Genomic DNA, 27,948 nt, shown 5'->3' with positions numbered 1-27,948 from the left:
GGAAGGAAGAAAGGAAGGAAGAAAGGAAGAAAGGAAGAAAGGAAGAAAGGAAGAAAGGAAGAAAGGAAGAAAGGAAGAAAGGAAGAAAGAAAGAAAGAAAGAAAGAAAGAAAGAAAGAAAGAAAGAAAGAAAGAAAGAAAGAAAGAAATCAGCCAAGTGTGGTGGCCTGCACCTGTGGTTCCAGCTACTCAGAAGGCTGAAAGGCAGGATGATCACTTGAGCCCAGAAGGTCAAGGCTGCAGTGAGCTGTGATCATGCCATTGTACTCCAGCCTGGATGGCAGAGTGAGATCCTGTTTCAAAACACAAAACAAAACAAAATAAAACAAACCCCACCTTTCTTTATTAGCATGATTAAGCTGAGTAGATCATCAGGTCCATTTTTAGGTCCATTCAGCACCTCCTGTTTAGTTTTTCCCTGTCTTGGAAGCTTATAATCAATAAAAGGTATTTTCAACCAAAACCTTATTTACCTTTTCCAAGTGAAATAAGCTAAACACGCAGGGCAAAAGGGAGACTAAAGATGGTGGGCTAGTATGACCAGTGCCCTGTGTCACATTCCTAGGGGAGGCTGCTCCACTCACCCTGGAGGGAAAGTAGGGAAGCATTCCACCTTGTCCAGCAGGGAGAACCTGGCACATTCCTAACTCCAACAATGCTGGGTCTCCTCGAAGTGGCTCCTGTATTTTTCTCACAATATTGAGAATGCTGAAGCGGCAAGGCTTACTCATATTTCAATGTAATAGCCAGAACATATTCTGGATGAGATACAAAAGATGTACTGGTACTTTGCCATTTCTATATCATCTAGAATACACTCCTTTCCACAAGCTTGGATAAACAAGCAATGTATGCTGACTGATAACTCCTTACAAGCATCTTTCATTCTGTAACCACATGGTGGGCACCAGGCATAGTGTTGTGCACTCAATAAACACCCGTTAAGTGGAAAGGAATTGAGACTTAAAAGTGCGATGTTTTTCATTTTAACAGAAAATTTCCATTCCTATCATGATCCTGAGAGATCTTTCCATACCAACTGAATTAAATGTGAAAGCACTGGTGTTAACAATTCCACATCCATATGAGATCATGTGTACATTTCACATTCCTTCTATCCTCTTGTCTTAAGCCTGACTTATTTATTAGCTCATAAAAGCCTGGCATTATTTTCACCTATTTTGCTTTGTATATCACAAGGTCTCTTCAGGTAGACCTTGATTTTGCCTTTTGTTTTACTTGTTTTCTTTCAAAATGAGGGAAGGCAAATATGTATATAGAGGAAGACATGTTCTTAAAATGTTGCCAAGATAAATCCAGTTCATGTTTACAGTAACCTTCCAAAGATAGCATGTAACATATGAACAACCAAGTGGCCACTCAATCATTTATCCAACAAATGTTTATTGGACACACAATGCCAGATACTGTCCCAGATGTTGATAATATGGCCAAACAACAAAATAAACATTATATTCTACTTTGAAGAGAAAAATAGAATAAATTTTTAAGATACATAATATGACAGGTGATGATGAAGGCTATGAAGAAAAAATAAAGTCAGATAAGAAGAGAGGGGAGTGCCATGAGGAATTAAAATGCTATTTTTTTTTTTTTGAGACAAGGTCTTGCCCTGTCACCCAGGCTGGAGTGCAGTGGAGAACTCATGGCTCACTGCAGCCTTAACCTCCTGGGCTCAAGCGGTCCTCCTGCTTCAGCCTCCCAAGTAGCTAGGACCACAGGCACACCACCATGCCCGGATAATTTTCATATTTTTCATAGAGACAGGGTTTCGCTGTGTTGCCCAGGTTGGTCTCGAGTTCCTGGGCTCAAGCAATCCTCCTGCCTCAGCCTCCCAAAGTGCTGGGATTACAAGTGTAAGCTACCATGCCCAGTCTGGAAATACTATTTCACATAGCAGGACAGAGGAATTCTAAGAACATCTGAGCAGAGAACTGAAGGAAAATGAGGAAGACCAGGTTGGAAGGCCCTAGACATACAGCCACTGTGGAGATGAAGAGGGCATGACCATCTGGAGGAGGTGATAATGGCTTGAATCTGGCTGTATTTATCAAACCATCACCCCATTGATCACATCTGCTTGGATATGAATGAAACTTTACAGAATAAAATCAATAGCAGAGGCATTTTCTTAAATACTACTAATAACAATTTACAGAAGTGGCTCATTTAAAACAACCTCGTTCTCCCTAAAATGGAACAGTACCCCACAATCACTCCACGTGAACAAAATGAAAGGTCCTCTCTAGATGTAAAAAATCCTAGCGATGTTTCTTTGAAACTCAATGCTTCTAGAGCTTAATGCCTAACTGTAAGGAGAGCACAGATGCAAAGCCCACCACAAAGTATAATTTCTCAAGGTTGGTTTTTACATAAAATAAAGTGAAGCACCTTCCTGACTGAACCTTCGAGTTAACCAGCTAAAAGCAAATACGTTAATTTCAAGGATATTCTTTTTTTCTCTTTATTTTTTTTTCGAGACAGAGTCTTGCTCTGTCGCCCAGGCTGGAGTGCAGTGTGGTGCGATCTCGGCTCACTGCAGCCTCCACCCGCCAGGTTCAAGCAAGTCTCCTGCCTCAGTCTCCCAAGTAGCTGGGATTACAGGCGCCTGCCACCATACCAGGCTAATTTTTGTATTTTTAGTAGCAATGGGGTTTCACCACGTTGGCCAGGCTGGTCTCGAACTCCTGGTGTCAGGTGATCTGCCTGCCTCAGCCTCCCAAAGTGCTGGGATTACACTGCGCCCGGCCAATTTTGAGGATATTCTAAGAGAGAAAAAAATTACCAGAAAAGAATCTATAGTAAAATTTCTTTCAAAACCAACTAAGAGTCAAAATTGATCCCTTAGAGAAAGGAGAAAAACAACCATGGGTACAGCTTAGATGTGCCTTCTCTGTGCTTGGTTAACTTGTTTCAGAAGCAAGAGTGCAACCCCTGCTTGTCTGCAGATGAATGAGTCTTAAGTTTAGCTTCTTTCAGTGGCCCGTGTGTGATGTATGGCAGAGCTCGGTAAATGCCAGTTGATTGAATTAGCGGATGCACTGAGTGAATGCACTAAAGAATGAACAAATTAACTCATTAGTTCTAAAATAATACATATTTTCTTCAATGGAATTTATATAGAGCTGGCCAGCAAAACCATCCCTTTCCTCTGCCAAATAAAGACAAAGACTCTTTAGATTTATTGATTTTAGTGCTGAGTAGAGGATTCCAGTTTTGGAAATTGATATTTTGAGGTGCGTGAGGAGTTAAAAAAAAAAAAAAGTTCCATTTACAGTATTATAAGGGGAAAAGGTCAGTCTGTTGGGAACAAACCCATTCAGGTTTCCCTGCAGGATTGCTAAGGAGTTAATCCAAACCTGGCATTGTGACCACTGAAGATAAGCCCATGATTTGTTTTCAAACGTTTCACCTTCAATACCAGCCATGAATGTTATGCTTATAGAGAAACCACCTGCTCATACTGAGTCAGTTCTCTCCATAAAATGATCAGCACATAGCAGGGTAAGTTAAACAGCAGGATAGAGGAAGACACACAAACCACGAGAATTCTCCTGGTTACTTCATTCTTTTAACATTTCTCTGAAGTTACCCAAGAATTTCAGTGTCCGTCAAGTAATGTAAAATTCTATGCATGGTAAGGTCAAGGGCAAAAGTCAACACATCTCCTTCTCTTCACAGAGAACAGGTATCAGACACAATTGAGAAAATAAAGAAAACCAGAAAAACAGCTTCTGCAATTGAAACCAGGAATATATAACGAGATCAAAGATGAGGCTTCATATAATTACTTAAGTCATTTAGGGGTAAACTCAATTAGCTGGGCATGGAAGTCCAGATGAAACTTCCTAACCAATATTATTTCCATAATTTTCAGATGGACAGACCCAGGCTACAGCCTAGAAAAAAAATCAGAAACAAAAGTATTATTTTCTAGTAACTTCTTACTGCAATGATAAACTGAAAACATTTTAAGACAGTTGAAAGGTAAACCTTGTCAATATAACATTCTTTAAATTCACAACTACAATTTATATATATATATATTTTTAATTATGGATTACATAGAAGGAATATACTTCTGGATATATAAGTTTAAGAGTTGCACACACTGTTATTTAAATGAAGTGTACCTTACTACCTGCTCTGGGGTGTAGAGACAGTCATTGTTTGTTATTGGGAAGTACTGGACACAACAAAAATGTTTCTCAATGGAGAACTGCATTAAAAATAAACTATACCCATCTGTTTTATGCAATAATAAGCAGCAGTTTCAAAGAATAAGATAGAGCTTACACTAAATTAATGGATAAACAAACTGTGGGACATCTATACAATAAAATATTTTTCAGTGATAAAAAAGTAGTGAATTACCAAGTCGTGAAAAGACATGGAAAAATCATAAATGCATATTACTAAGTTAAAGAAGCCAATCTGAAAAGGCTATATACTGTATGCTTCCAACTATATGGAATTCTGAAAAAGGCAAAACTATGGAGAGAGTAAAGAGATCAGTGCCAGAGGTTAGTGAGGAAGGGGAGATGAATAGGTGGAACAGAGGATTTTCAGGGTTGTGAAAGTATTCTGTATGAAACCATAATGGCGGATACATGTCATTACAATTTTGCACAAACCCATGGAATGTACAAAACCATGAGTGGACTCTAATGGAAACTATGAACTTTGGTTGAAAGATGATGTCTCAATGGAAGTTCATCAATTGTGAAAAATGTGCAACTCTGATGGAAACTGTTGAAACGGGAAGACTATGTATATATCAATTTGGGGGCATAAGGGAATGCTCTGTACTTTCTGCCTAATTTTGCTGTGAACCTAAAACTGCTCTGAAGAAAAAGTGAAGTCTACCCTATATAGAAGAAAAACTTAAAGATAAGGCATTCCTCCTTTTGCTTTCTGAGGATGCCCTATTCTGTAACTGAATAGCTTTCAATATACTATCTCTTCTCACAGCCATAAATAAATGAATAAAATCTATTTAAGAGAGGAAAAAAAGCAAGTTGAAAATTAAAATAGAAACAATGACAACATGTCCTCAAAAAGCCATCACAAACTAATTTTTACATATCTATTTATCTATCTATCTAACTCTATCTAAATATCAGGAAGGAGACAGTAAACTGATTAATATACCTGAGGAGGTAAGTGGGACTGGGGCATGGTGGAGCCACTGTTAGCTCTCTATCTGCTGTTTGATTTTTAAATGATAAGACTGTATACAGTGTTACTTGTATAATTAAAAATAAAATCGTTTTTCTCTTTAAAATATTCATTTTATATTTTATGCTAAAGAATTTGACAGTAAATTAAAGATATCAAGACATTTTACCCCTAAACACTTCCATATTCATCTCTAAAAAATAAAACATCTTTCTATCCCCAAATTATTTTTTCAACAGTAGAAGAAGCAGAAAAGATTTTCTACTAAAATACTGAGGTGGCTCAAGTTATCTATTTCAAAAAGCAATGTGTAGATGGGCAGATGAAGCATAAAAAACTAAAAACTAAAAACAAAAACAAACAAACAAAAGATTTAAAAAAGCAATGTGAAGGACCAGTAAGCTAAACTGTTCTCAAGGAAAAATCTAAACACCAAGTGCTGAGAACTGATTTCATGACTATTACATGGTCTTCCTAAAAACAACTTATATAATGTTTTACATTCTTATCTTTACTAACACTAACAATCTCATATACCAACAGGTCAAAATCTATTATACTTGTATTTTTTGCAGTCATTTGTATTACAAATGTAATGTAATAGAAAAGCTTATCATAACAGATTGTCTTAAGGAGAGATTCATAATCTAGAATTCTCACACCCTCAAGGGTTCACTGAATAAAATTCAGGGCATCTTCAAGCTTGGATGGAAAAATGAGATACATCTTTATTTTCACCAATGATTGAAATTTAGTATTTCTTTCCAGTATGTATGGCGACTACACATCACAGAAGCATTCTCAGACCTGTGACTGTCAACATAGAAATCACTATATTTTCAAATGACAGTGTAGTTGGTGTAGGTATTTCAACATATCATTTATTCTTATTCTTATCATATCACTGAAGGTGTATTAGTTATTAGACTTGTTGCCAGATGTTACTTAATGCATTAAGAAGCACATGCTCTAACCACACATTTGTTTTTAAACATTTTTATAACTATATTTCAACATAACTGGTTTGCTGTAACCTTGTGAATTTTGCTTTCGGCACATATAAACAGTCTTTGTGGGGAAAGGGGTGTTCACAGGTTTTGCAAAATACCAAAGCTCAGGAATCCCTAGAACTTAATCTCCTCATCCCCACAATTCTATTCTCCCAATCTAAGGACTATCCACAATACAGTGTATGCTCTTCCATACTTCTTCCTTTATATAGATAAATGCATATAAACATATAGGAGCATAACATATATAGCATGTGTTCTGTAACTGCATTTTACACTTATATTCTCAATGCATGTACAAGTCTATATAATTTGGATATTCATGCTGTTTCCAGTTTTGGCTATCACAAACAATGCTGTAATAAAAATCCTTATATGCCTCTTTTCATATACTTTTTATTTTTAGATGGAGTCTCGCTATGTCGCCAGGCTGGAGTGCAGTGGCATGGTCTCGGCTCACTGCAATCTCCCACTCCCTGGTTTAAGCGATTCTCCTGCCTCAGCCTCTCGAGTATCTGGGATTGCAGGCATGCACCCCTACACCCAGCTAATTTTTGTATTTTTAGTACAGACGAGGTTTCACCATGTTGGCCAGGCTGATCTCGAACCCCTGACCTTGTAGTCCACCCGCCTCAGCCTCCCAAAGTGCTGGGATTAAGGCACAGTAAGCCACTGTGCCTGACCTCATATACTGCTTTTTAAAATTACACAACTAATTCTATTTATGGAATACTTGTACTAATAACAAAGACCTCCGAACTTAACAATAAAGTTGATTTTGTATAATAAAATCAATAGCAACAATAGTTTTTTGTTTGTTTGTTTGTTTTTTGTGCTCATGATAGGCCAGGTACTAAGTACTTTACATAAATTAACTTCTTATTTTATTTTATTTGTTTGTTTTTAAACAAAGACAGGATCTTGCTCCCACACCTAGGCTGCAGTGCAGTGGCATTATCTTAGCTCACTGCAATCTCTGCCTCCTGGGCTCAGGTGATCCTCCCCCCTCAGCCTCCCAAGTAGCTAGGACTACAGGTGCATGCCACCACACTCAGCTAAGTTTTAAATTTATTATTTTTTAAAAACATCAAACAAGTTTTACTTTTCTGCTATGTGGGTTTTTTTTTTTTTTTTTTTTTTAACTTTTAAGCTCAGGAGTACATGTGCTGGTTTGTTACATAGGGAAACATGTGTCATGGGGGTTTGTTATACAGATTATTTCATCACCCAAATATTAAGCCTAGTACCCATTAGTTGCTTTTCCTGATCCTCTCCCTCCTCCCTTCTCCCACCCTCCACTCTCTGACAGCCCAAGTGTATGTTGTTCCCCTCTATGTGTCCATGTGTTCTCATCATTTAGCTCCCACTTATAAGTGAGAACATATAGTATTTGGTTTTCTGTTCCTGCGTTAGTTTGCCAAAGATAATGGCTCCATCCATGTCCCTGCAAAGGACATGATCTCATTCTTTTTTAATGGCCATATAAATTTTTCTTGTAGAGAAGGTCTCACTATATTGCCCAGGCTGTTCTCGAACTCCTGGGCTCAAGCAATCCTCCAGCCTCAGCCTTCCAAAGTGTTGGGATTATAGGTGTGAGCCACCTCACCTGGCACGAATTAACTCATTTTTATCCTTACAACTTTAAGGCAGGGCATTGTTACAATTTCAGTTTTACAGGTGAGGAAACTGAGGTACAGAATGATGTTCACTCTCTAACCTCCTGAAGTTTGTAATTCTGGTGATAAATTCCAACAAACAGGTGTTCTGGGGCACAAGCACCCTCATTGAACAAGGGCCCCATCAAGGTCACTTTGAGGGGGAATGAGAAAAGGTGAATACGCTAACTTATACTTTGTTATATCATCCACATCTGAGAGTGTGTCCTGAAGCTCCTTGGAATTTCTTTGTCACTGTGCTTTTCAAGAAGTGAGTCAAAGATAAAAGATCACAGCAACTATCATCTACCACCTAATCTATTAGGCCAAAGGCAAGATGCAATGTGTCTATGTGAACACTCAAAGCACAAGTAAATTTGCCATCAGAGGTGGCAGCATCAGAACAACCATTGGACCAAACATAGGGTGTCTGCTACCTTAGCCCAAACAGTTTCACAGACAGCAAGAATAGACCATAAATTCAAACAAACAAAGAAAAATGACGACAAGTTAAATATAAGCATGTGCTAATGAAGACCCAATCTCAGCTAGATGCCTGGTCTCCTCGGTGATAAGAGCATTATTAACCTCTCCCACATAATTCATCAAGGCCCCATGCTGGCCAGGGCAAGGCTAATCTCCCCAGTTAGCAAGTTCCAGAACAGACCAAGAGAAACAAAACCACAGAAATGGTATCTTTTTTAATTATCTGGACTCTGCTGAGCAGAGATAAAATAAATCTCGCAGCTATTCCATGCCTGGTTTAACATATCCTGGCAATGAAACACCATTTAGCTTAACTGAGACAGGAAAGCTTTTTTTCCCCTCTTCTATATCAATGCTTGTGCTTTGGGCATTCACACGACAGCATAAATAACTGGAGTGCACAGTTAATGGAAATTTGGGGATGCCTGTCATAAACCTCAAAGCAACTTTGTCAATAAGACCAGCTAAAAGCACTAAACATCATCCAGCACTGAAAGCCAGGGAGCCAAAAGCTTCCTTCTCCTCTCCTGTCCTGGAGGTGATGTGGGGAGGCTATGGAATCAAACCATCCTGGGCTTAAATTTACAAATGGCTAGAGTAGCATGGCTGTGAGAGACTCATTAGATACATAGTGACAAGAGCAGCTACTGTTGATTTAGTGCTTACTATGTGATGGGCACTGTGCTATTATACATTTTATTATTTAATCCTTATGTTACTGTGACTTTGAATCAATTGTTTATCTCTCTGACTCTCAGTTATCTCATGTGCAAAAAGGGTATGATACATTCCATTGTCACAGGACCATAGCACTGTGAGAATTTAATGAGGTATTTGGAAAGCACAGAGCATATGAATACTTAATTCATATTAGCATGCTATAGTATGCTATTTACTAATATAATAGCTATAATTAGCACTGTGATTGGGAGGACAGGCCTGAGACTCAGATCCAAAAGCTATGGTATTCGCTAGCTGTAAGGCCTCAGGCAAGTTTATAACTTCTATCCACTCCGTTTGCCTCATCTCTAAAGGGATAACATAAGGATTAAATAATAAAATGTATAATAGCACAGTGCCCATCACATAGTAAGCACTAAATCAACAGTAGCTGCTCTTGTCACTATGTATCTAATGAGTCTCTCACAGCCATGCTACGTAAGAAAGGACTCTAGCCATTTGGTCCCTTCCTCCCTGAAATTCTGATTAATATTAATCCCAGGAAAACCATGCTAGTAAGAATAATACTGAGCATCTCAGACTACCCATATAAATAACTCAATCTGAGACTCATTCATTCATTCATTCACCCATCCCAGACATATTTATGGAGCATCTATGATGGACACTATGTATTTGCTTTGAGGGAATTCGCAGGCTATTGGTGAACTTATAAACAGATCACTTCTATACCATGTACTAAAAAAAAAATCAGGAATAGCCTTTTGTACACCCGAGTGAATGAAGTCCAAAAGACTTCCTGGCATCAAACATCTGAGAAAAATATGTTCATCTCATCTTCTGCCTTAAATTTTTAAAATTCTATCCCAACCCTCCTTTTTTTGGAAATGCTACTGACTTTTAAACATTCATCTGTTCCTTTCTTTCAATTATTCATACAACAGAAGAAACTTCAAGCATACCTTCATTCAGTGTTAATTCAGCACCTGCTATGGGCAAGGCCCTGTGCCAGGTGTTGGGGATATAACAAGAGTAGAACACAGCACTCCCTGTGAAGGGCTCACAGCCTGCCTCTGAAGGTGAAATGGAAGCAGGCATCACAATGCTGGGTGATAAAGACTAGGACGGGGACACAAGCTTGTGAGCATGGGGTAGTGGTGGTAGGGAATGGCTGCAGGGAGAGGTACAAAAGAATCTTGCAAAGTCTGGGAGCCTCTTAGAGGAGAGCTAGATAAGAAGGGTAAGGGAGCACGAGCCAGGTGAAATGCGGGGAGAAGAAGGAACAGCAGGCCTTCCACACACAGGAGAATAGCATGTGCAGAGGCCCAGGGACAAGATGGAGCATGACGAGTTTGACAAACTGAAAGAAACCCAGCATGGTTGGCCTGCATGTGTAAAAGGTGGAAGGGAGTGGTTCAGGAGGTAGGCAGGCGCCACATGGTGCAAGGCTTTGGAAGCACAGTCTGGGAACCTGGAGGCAGCATGACATCTTGGAAAGATGCCCCTGGCTGATGCTTAGAGGGCAGACTACAAAGAGGCAGGGAGGCCAGTGAGGAGGCCGCAGAGATGCTGAATACTGCTCAACCTCAATGAGGGTCTTGCAGTCATGTTAGTGAGCTCCAGAAGAGCCTCCTCCACTGTTGGCAGACCATAGCTCAGCTCTTCCTCAACTACTGCCCTTAGGAAGAGAGGGAAAGGGTGAGATGCAAACATTTGCCATGTGGATTTCTGTGTAGATTTCTCAAAAGGGACAGAAAAATCCCAATACAAAGATCTCAAAAGCACTGAGAGCTATGAGCACATTCTTCCCAAGTATTCCTTGCCAGGAGCTTAAACAGGGCTCATCTTGATGGTTGCAAATCAGCAAAATAAAAATGCAGGAAGAATGTGAACTCCAATCCTATCTCACCCCAAGTGATGGTCCAGCCACGTGCTCCCATGGGAAAGCTCCAACAGCATAGAAAAGATGCCCCACCATCAGCTCCATCCCCACCAGCTCCATCCCCACCAGTCAAGAGAGGAGTGTGGGCCCTGTCAGGGGCTCTCCTAAAGGGTGGCAGGATGGGTGGAGGGGGGAAGCAAATGTCCCACCTCAAGTCACAGTCTTAGCAAGGGACTGGCCATGTAGTGGGAAGAGAGAAGGACCAGGGAAAGCTGAAAACAATCTCCCATGCCTGTGAGATTCCACACAAGATACTCAACAGCTCTAAACTTCATTTGCACTTCACTGCCAGAAGCAGAGGATAAACCTGTTCACAGATTGTAAAAATATTCATACTCTTTTAGCCAGGAATTTCATATCTCAAACTTTATCCTACTGATAAAAGAGATTATACAAACATGTTCCTGGATGCCCATCAGCATTACTTATAATAGTGAAAAGTTGGAACTTATCTAAATACCTAGTAAAGGGTCGGTGGAATAGATTTAAATGAACCCATTTGATAAAGTACTCTATTGTCATTAAAAATAATATTCTTACAGAATATTTCATAATATGATGACATGTTCTTAATATAGTATGTGAAAAATTCATGAATAAATTAATTTGTACTATAACCCCTTTCTTTTCTTTTCCTTTTTTTTTTTTTTTTTGAGATAGGGTCTTACTCTGTCACCCAGCCTGGAGTACAGCAGCACATTAACAGCTCACTGCAGCAACCTCCCAGTCTCAATTGATCCTCCCACTTCAGCTTCCCAAGTAGCAGGGACTACAGGCATGCATCACCATACCTGGCTAATTTTTAATTTTTTTGTAGAAACAGGGTCTCCCTGTGTTGCCCAGACTGGTCTTGAACTTCTGGGCTCAAGTGATTCTCTCACCTCAGTCTCCCAAAGTGCTGGGATTATAGGCCTACTGTGTGTGCCTGCCCGATCTCAATTTTTAAAAACTATGTATGCTTATATAAGTTTTAAAAGCATATATATATGTTATTTAGGGATACATGTCCATAGCAAATTTATGGACATGCAAAGCAGAAACAAACATCAAACTCCACAAAGCAAAGGTTTTGCAAGGGTCTTTGGCATCACTGTTAAAGGCATATTTCTTCAGTTGCATTGGTAGCTACGTGGGGTTTTCTATTATCTTTATACCATTTGTATGTCTGAAATATTTCATAACAAAAAAATATAAAGGTTTGTATATAATGACAGGAAGGAAATTCATCAAAATGTAGCTATGGGTTTGAGGTGGGATTGTCAAACTATTGTTCACATTTTCCAGTTTTTCTAGAGAACATATATTCCTTTTTATTTTTATATTACTTCATCATTGGAGGCTATTTTTATTTCCACCCAGAGCTCATTTGTTTTATGAGAAAGAATGTGTAGTGCTGAGCTGTGCTCTGCAGCAGGAGCTCTGGCACCAAGGGCCTTTCCTGTGGTGACATGAGCTACATCGTCTCTCGCCCATTAGAATTTAAACTAGAGAAGTGCTGTGGGGGAGGCAAGCTCCCTGAAACCATCCTACTCATATCCTCTGACGTGAGAGGAGATTCGTAGGTGGCTGCTGGGAGCCTTCTCCACTCGGCAGATTGCTCTCAAAAGTGTACACTGCTTTTTATTTTCCTTCAGAAATAATTTGTGTTCTAACCCACCAGGAAGTTGGGGGCCCAGTCAGGGGATTGGGTGAGGCGGTGAGGCAGTGAGGCGGTGGGAAAAAATAGTGACCGATTATATCATCAACTAACATTGACTCTCCAGTCAGAATTCATTTTTCAAGTGCTGGGAGTGGAGAGTCAGAAAACAATTATTTGGAGATACGTCACCCATCATCGAGCTTTAAGACCCTTCCAGTTTCCTCTGTAACAGAAACCCTTAACATGGGGTCTTGACTGGGATCCATGAATCCCCTGAAATCACACATCAATCTTGTAAAATTTCCTGTGCTATCACCAGATTCCCAAAAGAGTAAGTGATGCATCCCTCCAAACAATCGAGGATCCCTGTTCTGTAAGAATAACGTCAGTCATCCTGAAGGGTGTCTGAGTGATGATAACATCAAACATTCTATAGGGCCACGGAACCAGGCTGCACAGTAAAAGGTGAGTGGCAGGTGGGCAAGCAAGCACAGTTTCATCTGTATTTATGGTCACGCTCCATCTTTCTCATTATCGCCCGAGTTCCGCCTCCTGTCAGATCAGCGGTGGAGACTTTAGATTCTCATAAGAGCACACACCCTATTGTGAACTACGCATGCAAGGGATCTAGGTTTTGGTCCCTTATGAGAGTCTAATGCCTGATGATCTGTCACTACCTCTTGTTACTCCCAGATGGGACTGTGTAGTTGCAGGAAAGCAAGCTCAGGGCTCCCACTGATTCTACATTATGATGAGTTATGTAACTATTTCATTATGTATTACAATGTAATAATAATAGAAATAAAGTATACAATAAATGTAAAGTGCTTGAATCATCCTGAAACCATCCCCTACCCCACCCGGTCAGTGGAAAACTGTCTTCCATGAAACCGGCCCCTGGTGTCAAAAAGGTTGGGGACTGCTGCTATAGGGCACTTACTTTTTAATCAAAGGGGGATTTAGTCTATGTTAATATTTCTCAACTTTAAGTCCTAGAGATATTTCTTTAGAAGAGGTATATATTAGGCGAGTTCACTGTTTCGTTTTGTTTTTTAACCCATCAACAGTATTTATCAAGAATCTACTGTGTATCTAGCATTGAGCTGGGACTCAGTGAAAACTTGACTATGATCCCCAAAGACCTGTTCCCTCATCTAGCAATTTCTTGTTCAAAGCACATATCTGGCAAATGTCTTACGACTTATTAAATGGAATAAAAATTGAAAGTTACTCATATTACTTTCCCAAACCCTCGCATCCTCTGGTATGAGTCATCCAATGGGACTCACCTTTTCTTTTTTTTTTTTTTTTTTGAAGATACTTTCCACTACACATAGAAACAGTCCGAAAAAAACTTTTCAGTAATACTGCCAGTTAGCTCAGGGATAGTGACTCTATTGGATATCATCATTTAAATGCACAAAGATAAAGTTCCTTTGAGTAGCCTGCAGAGGCCATTTACTTATTAGAGCAATTAATTTATTAGATTCAGATATTCATTTCACCATTGTTGCCTTAATGGCAAAACATCTTCTCCTGTGTGGCTCTATCTACCATTTAATTCCATTCAACTCATCTCTCCAGAGTGCCTACTGGGAGAAAGTTACTTAAATTTAGTCACACTCCCTCCATGGCCACATCTGGATCTGTCACACCCTCTATCATCTCTATATGACTCTAATGGTCAGTGGAATCTGCAAAACAGCAGTTTTCATGTTCCTACAACAGTTTCTAGAATTCTTCCCAACTTCTGCAATAAATGGAGGAAACTCAGCCCTGTTTGCCAAGATTCAGGAAAAATGCCAGGTAAATCAGAAATGAGTCTGTCTAGAGTTGAGTCCCTAAGCATAGGGATCGGCCATGGTGGTGGTAATGGAGTAGATTCATCTTCTATACAAGCCTCTTTACTATGACAAAACATAATATATGAGAAAAAGAAAAAAGAAAACATCATCCGTAGCTGCACAAGGAGAAAAGAAGCCAAATTATCCACAGGCTTGTGACCTTGATGGGAAGTCAAGGCTATTGATGACAATCAAGACAAAAATCAAATTATAATTCATAGTTGTAAACAGTCCCTTAATACAATGTTAGTGGTTCTTCGATAGAAAGCATCTAGAGACATGCCTTCCTGAAAAATGGATATCAATAATATACTTGGGGAAAAATGTAAGACAAGGCACAATCTTAGAAGTGACCTGGATTGAAGTCTTGCCTGAGTCATTACACCTCCAGGGCTTCCACTTCTTTATTTGCAAAGTGAAGGGACTGGAATACATACATGGTGGCTAAGGGCTCTGTAAATTCTGACAGTCTTTAAATTCTGAAAATCTTTAAATTCTAAAAGTAAACTTTCACAAAATTAAAAAGATTCAAACACACAAAAAAATCTTGCTGCTGCTAAGAGAAATTCCATAGACTTCACTTGTCAATAACAAAATATTCAATGAGTAAAGTAAAACCCAGAGGAACATCATCTTTTTGTTCTGTTCACCATGGCAACCTAGTAAACTGGCCCAACTCCGTCAATCTGAGGGTCTAAAGACTGGAACAAACAAACACCATATGGTAAAAGAGATGCTGAAGTACATTAATTAGTGCCAGTTCAAGCTCACTCCATCATGGCTGCTTGCACCACAGAAAACTCTGCAGTAATTAAAAATAGCTTTAAAAACATTGTTCACACTGGTAAACAATGTTATCAGTTGAGTACCTGACAATTCATATCTAATGAGTTTCCTTTTCACAATGGTTTTAGAAGGCCTGATCCCAAACCTTTTTTCTTTTTATTTTTTAACAAATGAAGAAACAGAGGTTCAGAGAAAGGAAATGACTCATCCAAGGTACACTATTAATTATAGGTAGAGCCAGAACCATGACTCAGTTCTTTATTCCCAGCTTGGAAGGGTTCTCATCTCATAAGAGTAGCTTTCATGGTCTCCATAGAGGAGAGCGAGCAGGGCCTAATGTTACATGGATCCACAGAGCACAGTGGTTAAACCACAGGGACATGCAGATGATGAGTTGACAAGGGGAGCCCAGGGAGGGCCTGAATTCCTACTCCACCTCCCAGGCCCTGGATAATGAGGGCATCAGAGGCCAAGGTAGGCTTCCCAATTGCACCAGTGGGGAGACAAGGTGGCCACACAAAGAAAGCTATGAAATTAAGCATCCAAGGACATGTTCTGAAACAAAGCCAAGGAAGCTTTTCCACCTTGATCATCACCAACAGTCTACTACCAAGACACTTGAGCATCTTCTACAAACTTCTGATTAAAAAAAAAAACACAATGAGGCAAATATTTAGTGGGTGCCCAGTATGTACAGGTAATGTGTTTAAGTATTCTCACTTTTATTGTTTTATTTGACCACCTCCCAAATTTTGCCAGGTTAAGTCTTTTCATCCCTATTTTCCAGACGAGGAAACAGGTAAGGAAAGGTGTCACACAGATGGTAAGTAAAGAATCTGGACTCAAACTAAGATCTGCTGATCCAAAGCCACTCACTCCACTATGCTGCTGGAGTCTTCTTCTGGCCTTTGGCCCATCCGGCTGCCTGAGCTGGGCCAAGCCACTAACTGCCCTCCAAAGGGGGACAAACATCACTTCCATCTTCTGGAACCAGCCTCTAAAAGAGCACACTCGTATTTATCTAGATTCTACCCAAATGTACTGAGTTCGTAATTCATTTTATGAGAGAAAAGACATAGGCAATAAACAGCTTAGCCTGGAAGTTTAAGTTGGGCCACACAGTTTTCTCCAGTGAAATAAAATGTTTTTCACTTAAAAAAAATTTTCCCCCAGGTCACAACTTCCATAGTCAGATCCTGTGCCCACTTCAAGCACACAGCATATTATTAACAAATAATCTTCAGAGAAGAGAGATGCTCTCGGCGCCAGCGGGGGTAGAAAGGACTATACTTACACTTATGTCGAGACTGCAAAGGCTAACAGCATCTTCATCTTGGGTGCTCTGTTTCCGTTTTCGCTGCAAAACAAATGAAAAAACAAAGTTCAAAGGTAAGTAGGGGTTATGGCTTTGATTAAGGCAAGAAAAAAGCAATCAAACAGTACATGCAATCCTTATCATTTCCACCATGTTACCCAAAACCTGTAACCAAACTATGTAAATGAACACTTCTTTTTTCTTTTTTGGAGATAGAGTCTCTGTTGCATAGGCTGGAGTGCAGTGGTGTGATCTTGGCTCACTGCAACCTCTGCCTCCTAGGTTCAAGTGATTCTCCTGCCTCAGGCTCCTGAGTAGCTGGGATTACAGGCACATGCCACCACACCTGGCTAATTTTTGTATTTTTAGTAGAGACAGGGTTTCACCATGTTGCTCAGGCTGGTCTTGAACTCCTGACCTCGTGATCCACCCGCCTCGGCCTCCCAAAGTGCTAGGATTACAGGCGTGAGCCACTGCGCCCAGCCTGTAAATGAACACTTCTAAGACAGCCTAAGAAGTTATGAGAAACTATTAAGCTCTAGGATAATTGGTTTTTGTTACTATTTTTATGTGTGCTGTTATAGTTTGTTTCTCTTTGAGTTTCATTTTTTTCTAAATGTCTCCATATATCAAGGTGCAGAAATTTAGATACAAAGTTCAGATTATGACTAACTGGGAAGAGGAGATTAGATTGGAAAGAAAATCTAATTCACTTGAAGACATTCCATTTTTAGAGCTGCTTTGTACTTAAGTAATTTAAACTTTGCTCTAAACCATATCCAGGGTCCTAATGTAATCACAGAACCCTAATGTTGGAAAGAAACTCAGACATCTTCTCCAACTTTCCTGCTTTACAGCCATATGATTTTTAAAAAGTCATTACTGGGACTGAAGATAACTGCATTTGAAATGAATTTGTAAATTTATGACCACGGCAGTCTGCCAAGTTAGGTGTAAAAAAGTATGTTTTTCTTTCTTTTCTCTTTTTTCTTTTTTCTTTTTTTTTTTTGAGACAGAGTCTTGCTCTGTCACCCAGGCTGGAGTGCAGTGGTGTGATCTGGGCTCACTGCAACCTCCGCCTCCCAGGTTCAAGCGATTCTCCTGCCTCAGCCTCCCGAGTAGCTGGGATTGCAGGCATGCACCCCTACACCCAGCTAATTTTTTGTATTTTTAGTAGAGACAGGCTTTCACCATGTTGGCCAGGCTGGTCTCAAACTCCTGACCTCGTGATCCACCCGTCTCGGCCTCCCAAAGTGCTGGGATTACAGGCTTGAGCCACCGCGCCCGGCCTCTCTTTTTTCTTTTGAGACAGGGTCTCCCTCTGTTGCTGAGGCTGGAGTGCAGTGGTGTGAACACAGGGCACTGCAGAGGCTGGAGTACAGTGGTGTGAATACAGTGCACTGCAGTCTTGACCTCTTGGGCTCAATCAATTATCTTGCCTCACTCTCCCAAGTAGCTGGGACCTCAGGAGCACACTCCAACACCGGGCTAATTTTAGTTTTTGTAGAGAGGGGGTCTTGCCATGTTGCCCAGGCTGGTCTCAAACTCCTGGGCTCAAGTGATCCTCCTGCCTTGGCCTCCCAAAATGCTGAGATTATAGGAGTGAACCACTGAGCCTGGCCTTTTTCTTTTCATAAGAAGAAAATAAATTTAATCTACAAGCCACAAAAAAGCTCATCAAAGATACATTCACCTCTCTTCTGCACAGCCAGCTCAACCAACCAGTCAAGTGTTTCTTCAGTCCCTAACCTGTGATTTGCTAGGTCTTCTGATGTTACTTAGAAGAAAGTTACCAGAAGATCAGAATCACCAGCATAGGGTTACAGGAGAGTTTGAAGACATCTGTAGTATTCAATCCCAAAAGAAGTCAGCCTCCTCCTCCTCTAGTGGAACCCTGAGCTTGAACAAAGGCAGAGGCTGGAAAGCAAACAGAAATACTCTTTTCTATATTACTATAATTGTTCTATTATTTTTTTTCACTTCAATTTAACAAAGGTTTGTTGAGCATCTACTATGTGCCAGGCCCCCTGTTTGCTCCCAGGAATGCAAATGTCAGCAATTCCCAAGGTTAAGGACCTCACACTCACGTAGGAGAGACAGGCCTATTATGATGAACTATAATGCAATAAGAGCCAAACATCCTAGAGAAAGTCACTTTGATTCTCTGAGTCACCTTTTCTCAACTCTAAGGTGTGAGCAGGGGTGGTGGTGATGGCATTAGCTTCTATTCTCAAAGGAAGAGGAGTAAATATAGTAATGCATTTTAGAGCTTGGTAGAGTGCCTAGTACACAGTAGGTGTTCAAAACATGGGTGGGAGGGCTCTGGGAGGACAGTGAGGGAGGTCTTCCCAGAGGATGAGGCATTTGAATAGGCCTAAAAGATGAATAAGAGTTTGTCAGACAAAGATGGGAGAGAGACTGGGGCCTCTTTTTGCTAAGCAGCTACCTAGATATTTAAAATCCCAAAGTTCAACATGGTCCTATCCAGAGCAGTGGCGTTCTAAATCTATACATTTTTCCACTGAAACAGTGGTGCAGCGTGCAGCAGAATCACCTGAGGAATGATTCAGATATGCTGATGCCAGGAGCCATCCCCAGGAAAGCTTAATCAGTCCTTTGGGAGGGTGCCCAGCAATCTGCATTAACAAGCTCATCCAGTGACTTTTAGGAAGTCAGATAGTCCACTCAGGGTCCTTGAGGGAAGCCTCGAGAAGATGCTGATCACAACTCCAGGCACAGCTGCCATTTCTGAGGATGCTTCATGTTTGTACAGGGGCCTGATCCTTATTGATTCACCATCCAGGTACAATTAAAAACAGGACTTCAGTGCCAGTGAAACCAATTCACCAGCTTATATTTTATATGGTGACTTTTTGAGCCAGATATGGAATGGGATAATTTCCATCCTACAGGTTAATAAACTGAGGTCAGGAGAGAGAAGCAATTTGTTCAAAGTTACATGGTTACAGCATAACACTCTGAATCCAGGATTCTAATTTCTAGGGCAAAGCCTTTTACACACACTATTCAAAGGGTTGGTAGCAAATAGGTTACATCTCACTTGCCAGAATGCCTGATAGTGTCTGCTTCGAGCACTGTATTGAGGACTGCACAGCATAGCAAGCCAGAGAATGCTGTGATCACAATTAGCAACATGTGTTGGGCAATGAATTGGGGCATGGCAGCACGGGTATCCTGCTGCCTAGAGTAACCCCATGCCCTTCCTGAGCTCTACTTCTCCTGCCTTGGGAAGCTACAGGATCATACCCAGGATCTTGGGAGGTATCAGGAGGAGGTTAAGACTCTGGGATGTTATCTGTAGAGTAGAAATAATGCCTTCCAGGTTAGGCTGTTGTGAGGATCACAGATATTGGGCAACAACAAGACCTGGCACATAGTAGGTGCACAGTAAGTGGCAGCTCCTGTTATGAATTGCCCAGACCATAGGCTACACCGATACACACTGCAACCTGGTATTACCAGATTATTGAGGTTTATGGTGCTACAGCTCCATTCCTTGAGCTCAATGATTTTGTCAACCTGACATGTTGACAGTAGCCTAGAGGCAAACTGATGCAGCAGAGGAAATAATAAGAGAAGCTCCTCTCCTCACAGGCATCACAGGCATGCAGCCCTCTCCAGACCAATTCAACACACTACCCAGCTTTGGAGTCAAGCCTCATGAGCTCCCCCGACCCAGTTCCTGCCAGATAGTGCCACCTGCTCCAAGTATCAAATCCAGAAGACAAATGGCCTCCAATGGTCTTTTTAATTCAGCCATAGACAGTTAATCTGGGATAGAATGATCTCCTTAAGGAACCCACACATTTTATAAAATAAAAACTGCATGAATTATGAAAATGAATTTTCTTTTCAATTGTCTTACATAGGGAGGTGACTGACCAGTGCTAGTAACAAAAAAGTAGCCTGAAGTTTAAACTCTGGGCTCAGAACCAAAATTTCACAAACCATCACTTAGTCAATTGTTCATTTGCTCTGTGTTCACTGAGCACTTTGGACAGGCAAAGCCCCATTCTGGGTCCTTGGATATAGCAGTGGATGAGCCAGGCATGTTCCCTGCCCACTAATTTGGAGTAAAAATAAAACAAAGACATTATAGATTGTGATCTCTATTATGAATGAGTCAGATAAGGTGCTAAGACAGAAGCTAGCGGGGCAGACCCATTTTAGAAAGATAATTTTATTTAACTGTTTTCTGGGTTTTGGTTGACCTCTTCATGAGACATAAGCCCATGAAGGCAGGACTTGGTCAGTCATGCTCACAGTCCCAGAGCCTGGGACAATCCCTGCTACATAGGCAGCTTCCCTTAAAAGAGCATTTCTGGATTTTGTTGATGCTCTTGGTCCTCCTCCCTTTGCTTGTCCTCTTCACCAATTGCCCAACTCCAGAGGGTCACAGGAAGAGAGAACAGAAAGGACCTGGTGAAGAAGGGCATACAGAAGGAAAAGCCACATACAGACATTTCATGTTCTACCCAGGAACTGGGATTTCCAGAATATTGGGATGTTGACCTCATGCCAGTGATCTACAGAGTAGCTCATGGAAGAAATTACCAGTTGGAAATAAGTCATGGAGACATAAACAAATGAGCATCTCAGAAAGCAGAGAGTGCAACAGGATATGGCACTCATTTGAACTTCACTGGAGCTATTAATAATAATAATTCAGACTAATAATAATGGAAACTTTAGCCTATTGAACACTCACTACATGTCAGGCACAGAGCTAAATCCTTACATGCATGATCTCATTCGATCCCCATAACTACCCCATGAGGTAGGTGGATAATGGTATTATCTCCATTCTACAGAGTAGGAGATGAAGCTCAAAAAGGGGCAGGAATTTGTCCAGGGTTTCATGATTAGCAAGTAGCAGAGCCTGGATTCAAATCTGGGTCTATCCTACTTCAAACTATGTGCTTCCCCACCATGCTGTCCTGTCCCAGAGTCTGGGATGGCACATCAGACCTGCACAGAAGGTCTAGGAAGGTGTTGAGCATGAGGAATATGGCAAGAAAATAACCTTTATTCTACTAGAGAGACTAGTCTTCAAGACCACAGCACACATTGTCTAGACCAAATCAATTTTGTGATCCTTTCTAGTTTTAAGAGCTATCAGTGTCTGCTATCAGGTAGCAGGCACTGGCGGCAAGCACTGGTGGCAAATAGTTTATATCTCACTTGCCATCCAGAATGTCTGGTAGTGTCTGTTTGGAGTACTGTATTGAGAAGGACTGCACAGCATAGCAAGCCAGAGAATGTTGTGATCACAATCAGCAACATGTGCTGGGGAACGAATTGGGGCACAGCAGCAAGGGCGTCCTGCTGCCTAGAATAACCCCATGCCCTTCCTGAGTTCTGCTTCTCCTGCCTTGGGAGGCTACCGTATTATACCTGGGATCTTGGGAGGTATCAGGAGGAGGTTGAGACTCTGGGATGTTATCTGTAGAGGAGAAATAATGCCTTCCAGGTTAGGCTGTTGTGAGGATCATAGATGTTGGGTGACAAGACCCAGCACATAGTAGATGTACAGTAAGTGGTAGCTCCTGTTATGAATTGCCCACAGGAAGTAAAAAATGCCATTTTACTTCCTCTGCATCAAAAACCACTGATCAGTTACCTGGGGGCATTCCCAGGCAAGAAGGGCACTGTGTGTGAACTGTGCATTTGCACACTTGGTCTGACAGGTTCCCAGTCAATTTGAGGAGCCAAGGACCCACCCTGTTATTATTGTCAAATTTACTGAAGCAAATGCACAGTCCACTTCCCTTTCAACTATGAAAACAAAGCACCTTGGGTGAGCCCAATAATTGTGCTGTAGTCTCTGCTCTCTGATTTCAGCACATAACTTTAACCCCTCAGTGCCCTGTGCTGAGCAGCAGGTCAGTGAATAATTTCTGAATGGGTGACTAAAAGAAAGAATAAAGGAAGCCAGTGTTTTTGAGGTGACACCTTTTCCTTTCATTAACCACCTGGTGGCAATAGGGCAGCCAAAATTAAATCAAAAACCTCAAAAGTGAAGGTCATTGAAGGCTGAAATTCTTCAACCTCAAATCTCCTTGGAGACAAAACCTGCCCATTCAAGCTAAGATGCTTGTTTTTCAAATAAGAGCTTTTTTTTTTTTCTTACCAGTGGGGGCATTTATTTTCCTTAAAATGCATAGACATGTTAAAAGAAATTACAGTTGTTTAGGCATTGGTCCAAGTGGGACAATGGCCATTTCTACTCCTATGAAAAGGAATGTCAGAAATGTTCAAGGGTGAGGCACATCCCTGACCAATGAATCTATCTATGTACTGCCCTAGGCAACAGCCTGGGGACTCAGTCTCGGGGCTTTAAGAGCAAGTAATCCAAGATTGATAACACCTCAGATGGAAAGGAAACAGCCAGATGAACCAAACCCTAAATGAACTTAATGGGCACCTGACCCCTTGGTCTCAATGCCACGTGCCTATATGGGGGCGGGGAGAAAGGCAGTTACAGAGAATTTGTGGGAACAATAGACCTGCATGTAGTCTCTAAGTCCTTAGCCTTGTAGGTTATATATTTGCTATAGACACTTTCTAGAAGTGCTCAGGTGCTGAAAAAACCCTCTCATGCTTCTTTAAAAAGCGACCAGGGGGCCAGGCATGGTAGCTCACGCCTGTAATCCCAGCACATTGGGAGGCCGAGGCAGGTGGATCGCCTGCGGTCAGGAGTTCGAGACAACAGATTCTCAGAAGAACTGGCCATGGTCCAAGCCTGAATAGTGTATCCTTACCTGGCTTAGCTTCCACCCTCTCCAGACCTCCTTTGAGGTTTTGAGAGAATCACCAGGTACCTTCTAATACAAAACTGGAGGGAAACAGACGCTGGAATTGGGCAACTACTATGAGCCAAGGACTACGCTCTCAGTTTAGTGGACGGTGCCATTTAAGCTTCTCCTCAGCCTGGTTTAAGTAAGCCTTATGGTGTTCATTTTAACAGAGAAGGACACTGAAACTCAGGAAGGCTTCAGTAACTTGCTCAAGGTCACAACGTAAGTAAGTGCTGGAGAGAGGATTTTCTCGAGGCCACCCTGACTGCCAAACCACTGACGTCTCTGCATATGATGCTATTTCTGTTTGTACATTGTTTAAAACAATCTGCGTTTCCTTTAAATTAATACATAAAAATAATGTAAAATACATTTAAATATTTGTTTAATGGCCATGGTGGCTCACGCTTGTAATTCCAGCACTTTGGGAGGCCGAGGTGGGCAGATCACCTGAGTTCAGGAGTTTGAGACCAGCCTGGCCAACATGGTGAAACCCCATCGCTACTAAAAATACACAGATTAACCAAGTGTGGTGGCACGTGCTTGTAATCCCAGCTACCCAGGAGGCTGAGGCAGGAGAATCGCTGGAACCCGGGAAGCAGAGGCTGCAGTGAGCGGAGATTGAACCACTGCACTCCAGCCTGGGTGACAGAGCAAGACTCCTTCTCTAAATAAATAAACAAATAATTGTTTAAAACCATATGTGTTTTAAAACAATATAAAAAGACCCACAAGGCATTTACCCACATACCTCAAAGAAACTAAGAGTATAAATGAGACAGTTCAAAATCCAGCTCCACCTTTGCTACTTGGTGTGACCTTGGGCAAATTACTTCTCTATTCCTTCATTCACTCAACAAATATTTACTGAGCATTTACTATGTGCCAGGCAGGTTCTAGGTGTATGGGATACGTCAGTGTCTATATAAAGCAGTTCTATAAGCTTTGGTTTTCTCCATCATGGGGTTATTTCAAGTATTAAAGGAAATAAAATATTTCAAACAGAGCCAGACATATGGCAAGAGATTTAAAAAATGTATTATTGCTACTGTGGTTATTATCGTAATTATTATTACTACTACTGTCACTGCTGGCATAATGATTTTGTTGTTATTTGATGTTGAGAGTTAGGCAGGGAGGGTATTAGAGATGGGGGGATACTGCAGAATGATGGGCAGGAGACCTGGTATGCTGCCTGACTCTCTCCAACTACCCATGTCCCAGAGGACTATCCACAAACACTCTCTGGATACCTTCAGTCACATTTGCACTGTGTCATTCCCACTTCTTTCACAGAGACAAGGGCTACTGCAAGCCTGACTTAATTTTAAATGGCCGAGATTGAATTGATTAGTGTCAGAACAACCCTGTTATTTAATCACTGGGCTTTTCTATTTAATAACCAGGTGACCAGAGCAGCAAAAACGTACTGATTGAGAGAGTGCAGCTCCTGACTTGGCAGCAAATAGTCCCTGATTAGTCATTTGTAATTATTAAATTCAAACCAGATCTTGAACCTTTTTGATTTATTTCTTTGCTGGCAAACAGCTTTGGTGGTTTCAGAGGCTTTGATGCCTTGCCTTTCATCTGCTCTTTCTTTGGGGAAAGATTAGCAAAAGGATTTTGTGTTCTTGTACTTGCCCTTAGCTAGAACTTGACTTGCTAAATTCACGTTTTAGCTGGGAGAGGATCCACATTTTGTTTTTCTCCAGTCTGAAGCTCCAGAAGTGAATGAGAGAATTGAGAGAGGGAGCCCCAACTCCATTTTCAAAAATTAAAAAAAAAGAGAAAAAATAGAGACGAGATCTCCCTATGTTTCGCAGGCTGGTCTCAAACTTCTGAGCTCAAGCAATCCTCTCACCTCCGCCTACCAAAGTGCTGGGATTATAGGTGTGAGCCACCATGCCTGGCTCCTACTCCATTTTTAATACACTGCTTTTATTTTTTCTTTTCCTTGTTTTTAAAACATCTTCTTTTTTCCAGCATTCAGTAACCCCGGACCTTTTTTCTAGGGTCTCTTCAGTGTGCTCACAGGGTGGAGAAATGGGAAATCATGATGTTTTCTGAGCTATTGGGAACTAAATGTTAACAAATATAATATGCAATTATGTGCTCAGATGCCACTAACTATAGGTTGAAGATGTTAGGTAGGCTCTAAAGTTAGTGTTTGTGAGTTTACATCTTAGTTGAGCCATTTATTTGTTGTGGAACCTTAAGCGCATCACTTTACCTCTCTGCATCTTAGTTTCCTCATCTATAAAATGGGAACACTAAAATACCTCTCTTCTAAGGTTGCTGTGAGAGTTAAATAGATCAATGTGGTAAAGAGCTTAGCACAATGCCTGGCCCTCAGCAACTACTCAAGTATTAACCTTTTTTTTTTTCTTTAAGACGGAGTCTCGCTCTATTGCCCAGGCTGGAGTGCAGTGGCATGATCTCGGCTCACTGCAAGCTCTGACCCCCGGGTTCATGCCATTCTCCTGCCTTAGCCTCCCCAGTAGCTGGGACTACAGGTGCCCGCCACCACGCCCGGGTAATTTTTTTGTATTTTTAGTAGAGACGGGGTTTCACAGTGTTCACCAGGATGGTCTTGATCTCCTGACCTCATGATCCGCCCACCTTGGCCTCCCAAAGTGCTGGGATTACAAGTGTGAGCCACTGTGCCCGGCCTCAAGTATTAACTATTAATGGTAATAGTAGCAACAGCAGCAGTAACAGCAAATAAGTACAGGCACTGGGGGCGAAAATCATGGGAAAAATACTTAAAATACCTAAAAGTCTACTCATTAACTTGATGTTGGTAAACTAGGAAAAGTCCCTATTATGAGTTTAGCCATGGAACACCTGGCCCTTAACTTGTTTGGAGGTACAGATGAGACAGTCTTAGCCAAGGAAAGGTCCTCTTCTCCCACGAGAAGGAAGACATGTCCAACCAAACAAGTGGGAGGAGGGAGGAGACCTAGCCAGCCTGCCAGTGCCACCGCCAACCCGATAGCTAACAAGCAGCAGGATTCACTCTGTCATTCAACAAACATTTACAAACTGCTTTTCTCTCCAAAACACTGAAGGCCAGGGGAGTAGGAGAGAAGACATAAAACTCATCTATCCAGGACAGAGGGCTGCCAAATATATTTTCCAGAAAAATTGTCCCAGAAAAAAAAATACGGGCATCAATCTAAGGTGGGAGAAGGGGTCCATATTCACAAGGATTTTCAACAGTGGGATGTGACACAAAGCACAAAATTGCATTAACCAGAGCACTTTTTACTAGGTCTTCTAAATTACTGTAATTACTATTTTCTACTGGTTCTCAGGTATGCTGAATTGGACTCACTGCAATTCTTGGTTCGTAATATGCTATTGTGCTTCCTGGGCCCTCCTTTATGTGTTTATTCACTTATTTTTTAAACACTATAACAAAACCCTACTTATTAAAATTCTTCACTGATGGAATGATTTCAAGCCATTATCAACAAAAAATATTATCCATATATATGCAGTTTAGGGAGTGTCCAAATCATTGTTTAATTTCTAGAAAATTAATCCATGTAAACAATCAGCTTAGTTTGTCCAACTGCATAATTCAAATTCAAAGTGCGCATCATCCACAATAATACTGGGAACCTGAATTTACAAAGAGAACTGCCAGTTTTTCGCTCACTTGGCTTGTGTTCCTGCTTTCTTCTACCTAGAAATGCTCCTGGTGCTGGTAATGTCTTATCAGCCACAACACCCCATGGGTTCATGAGCAGTTCCCCAAATGCCAACAGGCAGGCCTTTAACCCTACGGAGAGCAGGGCGCAAGGCTCCCTTTCAATCACTGGTGTCTGGAACATCTACCCCTTGGGGCAATTTGCCGCACAAAGCAGAGACGAAGAATGCTAGAGAAATGGGCTGCTTTTGTCAAGCTGTCCTCTAAAGGACATTCCTTTAAATAAACAGAAGGTTCCCTTGTACAACCACTTGGTGTTATCTACCATATGAGAACTCACAACTTCAATTGCCAAAATTCCATTTCTTTATTGTATATTCTGGATGCTTAAGGTAGTCCTTTCCCTTTGCTAGGATTTTTTATTTTACTTTATTTTATTATTTTATTTTATTTTGAGACAGGGTCTCACTCTGCCACCCAGGCTGGAGTGCAGTGACATGATCACAGCTCACTGCAGCCTTCAACTCCTGAGCTCACGGGATCCTCCCACCTTAGCCTCCCAAGTAGCTAGGATTACAGGCATGTGCACTATGCCCAGCTAATTATTTTATTGTTTTGTAGAGATGGGGTCTGTCTTTGTTGCCCAGGCTGGTCTTGAACTCCTGGGCTCAAGTGATCCTCCTCCCTTGGCCTGCCAAAGTGCTGCGATTACAGGCATGAGCCACCATGTCCAGCCCCTTTGCTGGGATTTGTAACAACTGTCTATTAAGAATCCACTGCCAGCAGGCATAGTGGCTCATGCCTGTAATCTCAGCACTTTGGGAGTTTGAGATGGGAGGATCACCTGAGGTCAGGAGTTCAAGACCAGCCTGGCCAACATGGTGAAACCCCATCTCTACTAAAAATACAAAAATTAGCCAGG

The 27,948-nt window shown here is 41.2% G+C and overlaps 1 protein-coding gene across 2 annotated transcripts in view; it reads right to left on the bottom strand.

The window, feature by feature from the left end:
* The window catches only part of ARHGEF3 (Rho guanine nucleotide exchange factor (GEF) 3), a 345,766-nt gene that overhangs the window by 148,491 nt on the left and 169,327 nt on the right, over positions 1-27,948 (bottom strand). For both annotated transcript variants that reach the window (XM_011947258.1, XM_011947259.1), the window contains one exon: positions 16,536-16,598. In XM_011947258.1, the coding sequence (XP_011802648.1) occupies positions 16,536-16,598 (63 nt within the window). The remainder of the gene's footprint in view (positions 1-16,535; positions 16,599-27,948) is intronic.

Source organism: Colobus angolensis, unplaced genomic scaffold (assembly GCF_000951035.1).
Source record: "Colobus angolensis palliatus isolate OR3802 unplaced genomic scaffold, Cang.pa_1.0 Scaffold26, whole genome shotgun sequence".
Taxonomy (NCBI): Eukaryota; Metazoa; Chordata; class Mammalia; order Primates; family Cercopithecidae; genus Colobus; species Colobus angolensis.
This window is presented reverse-complemented; position numbering and strand designations above follow the sequence as displayed.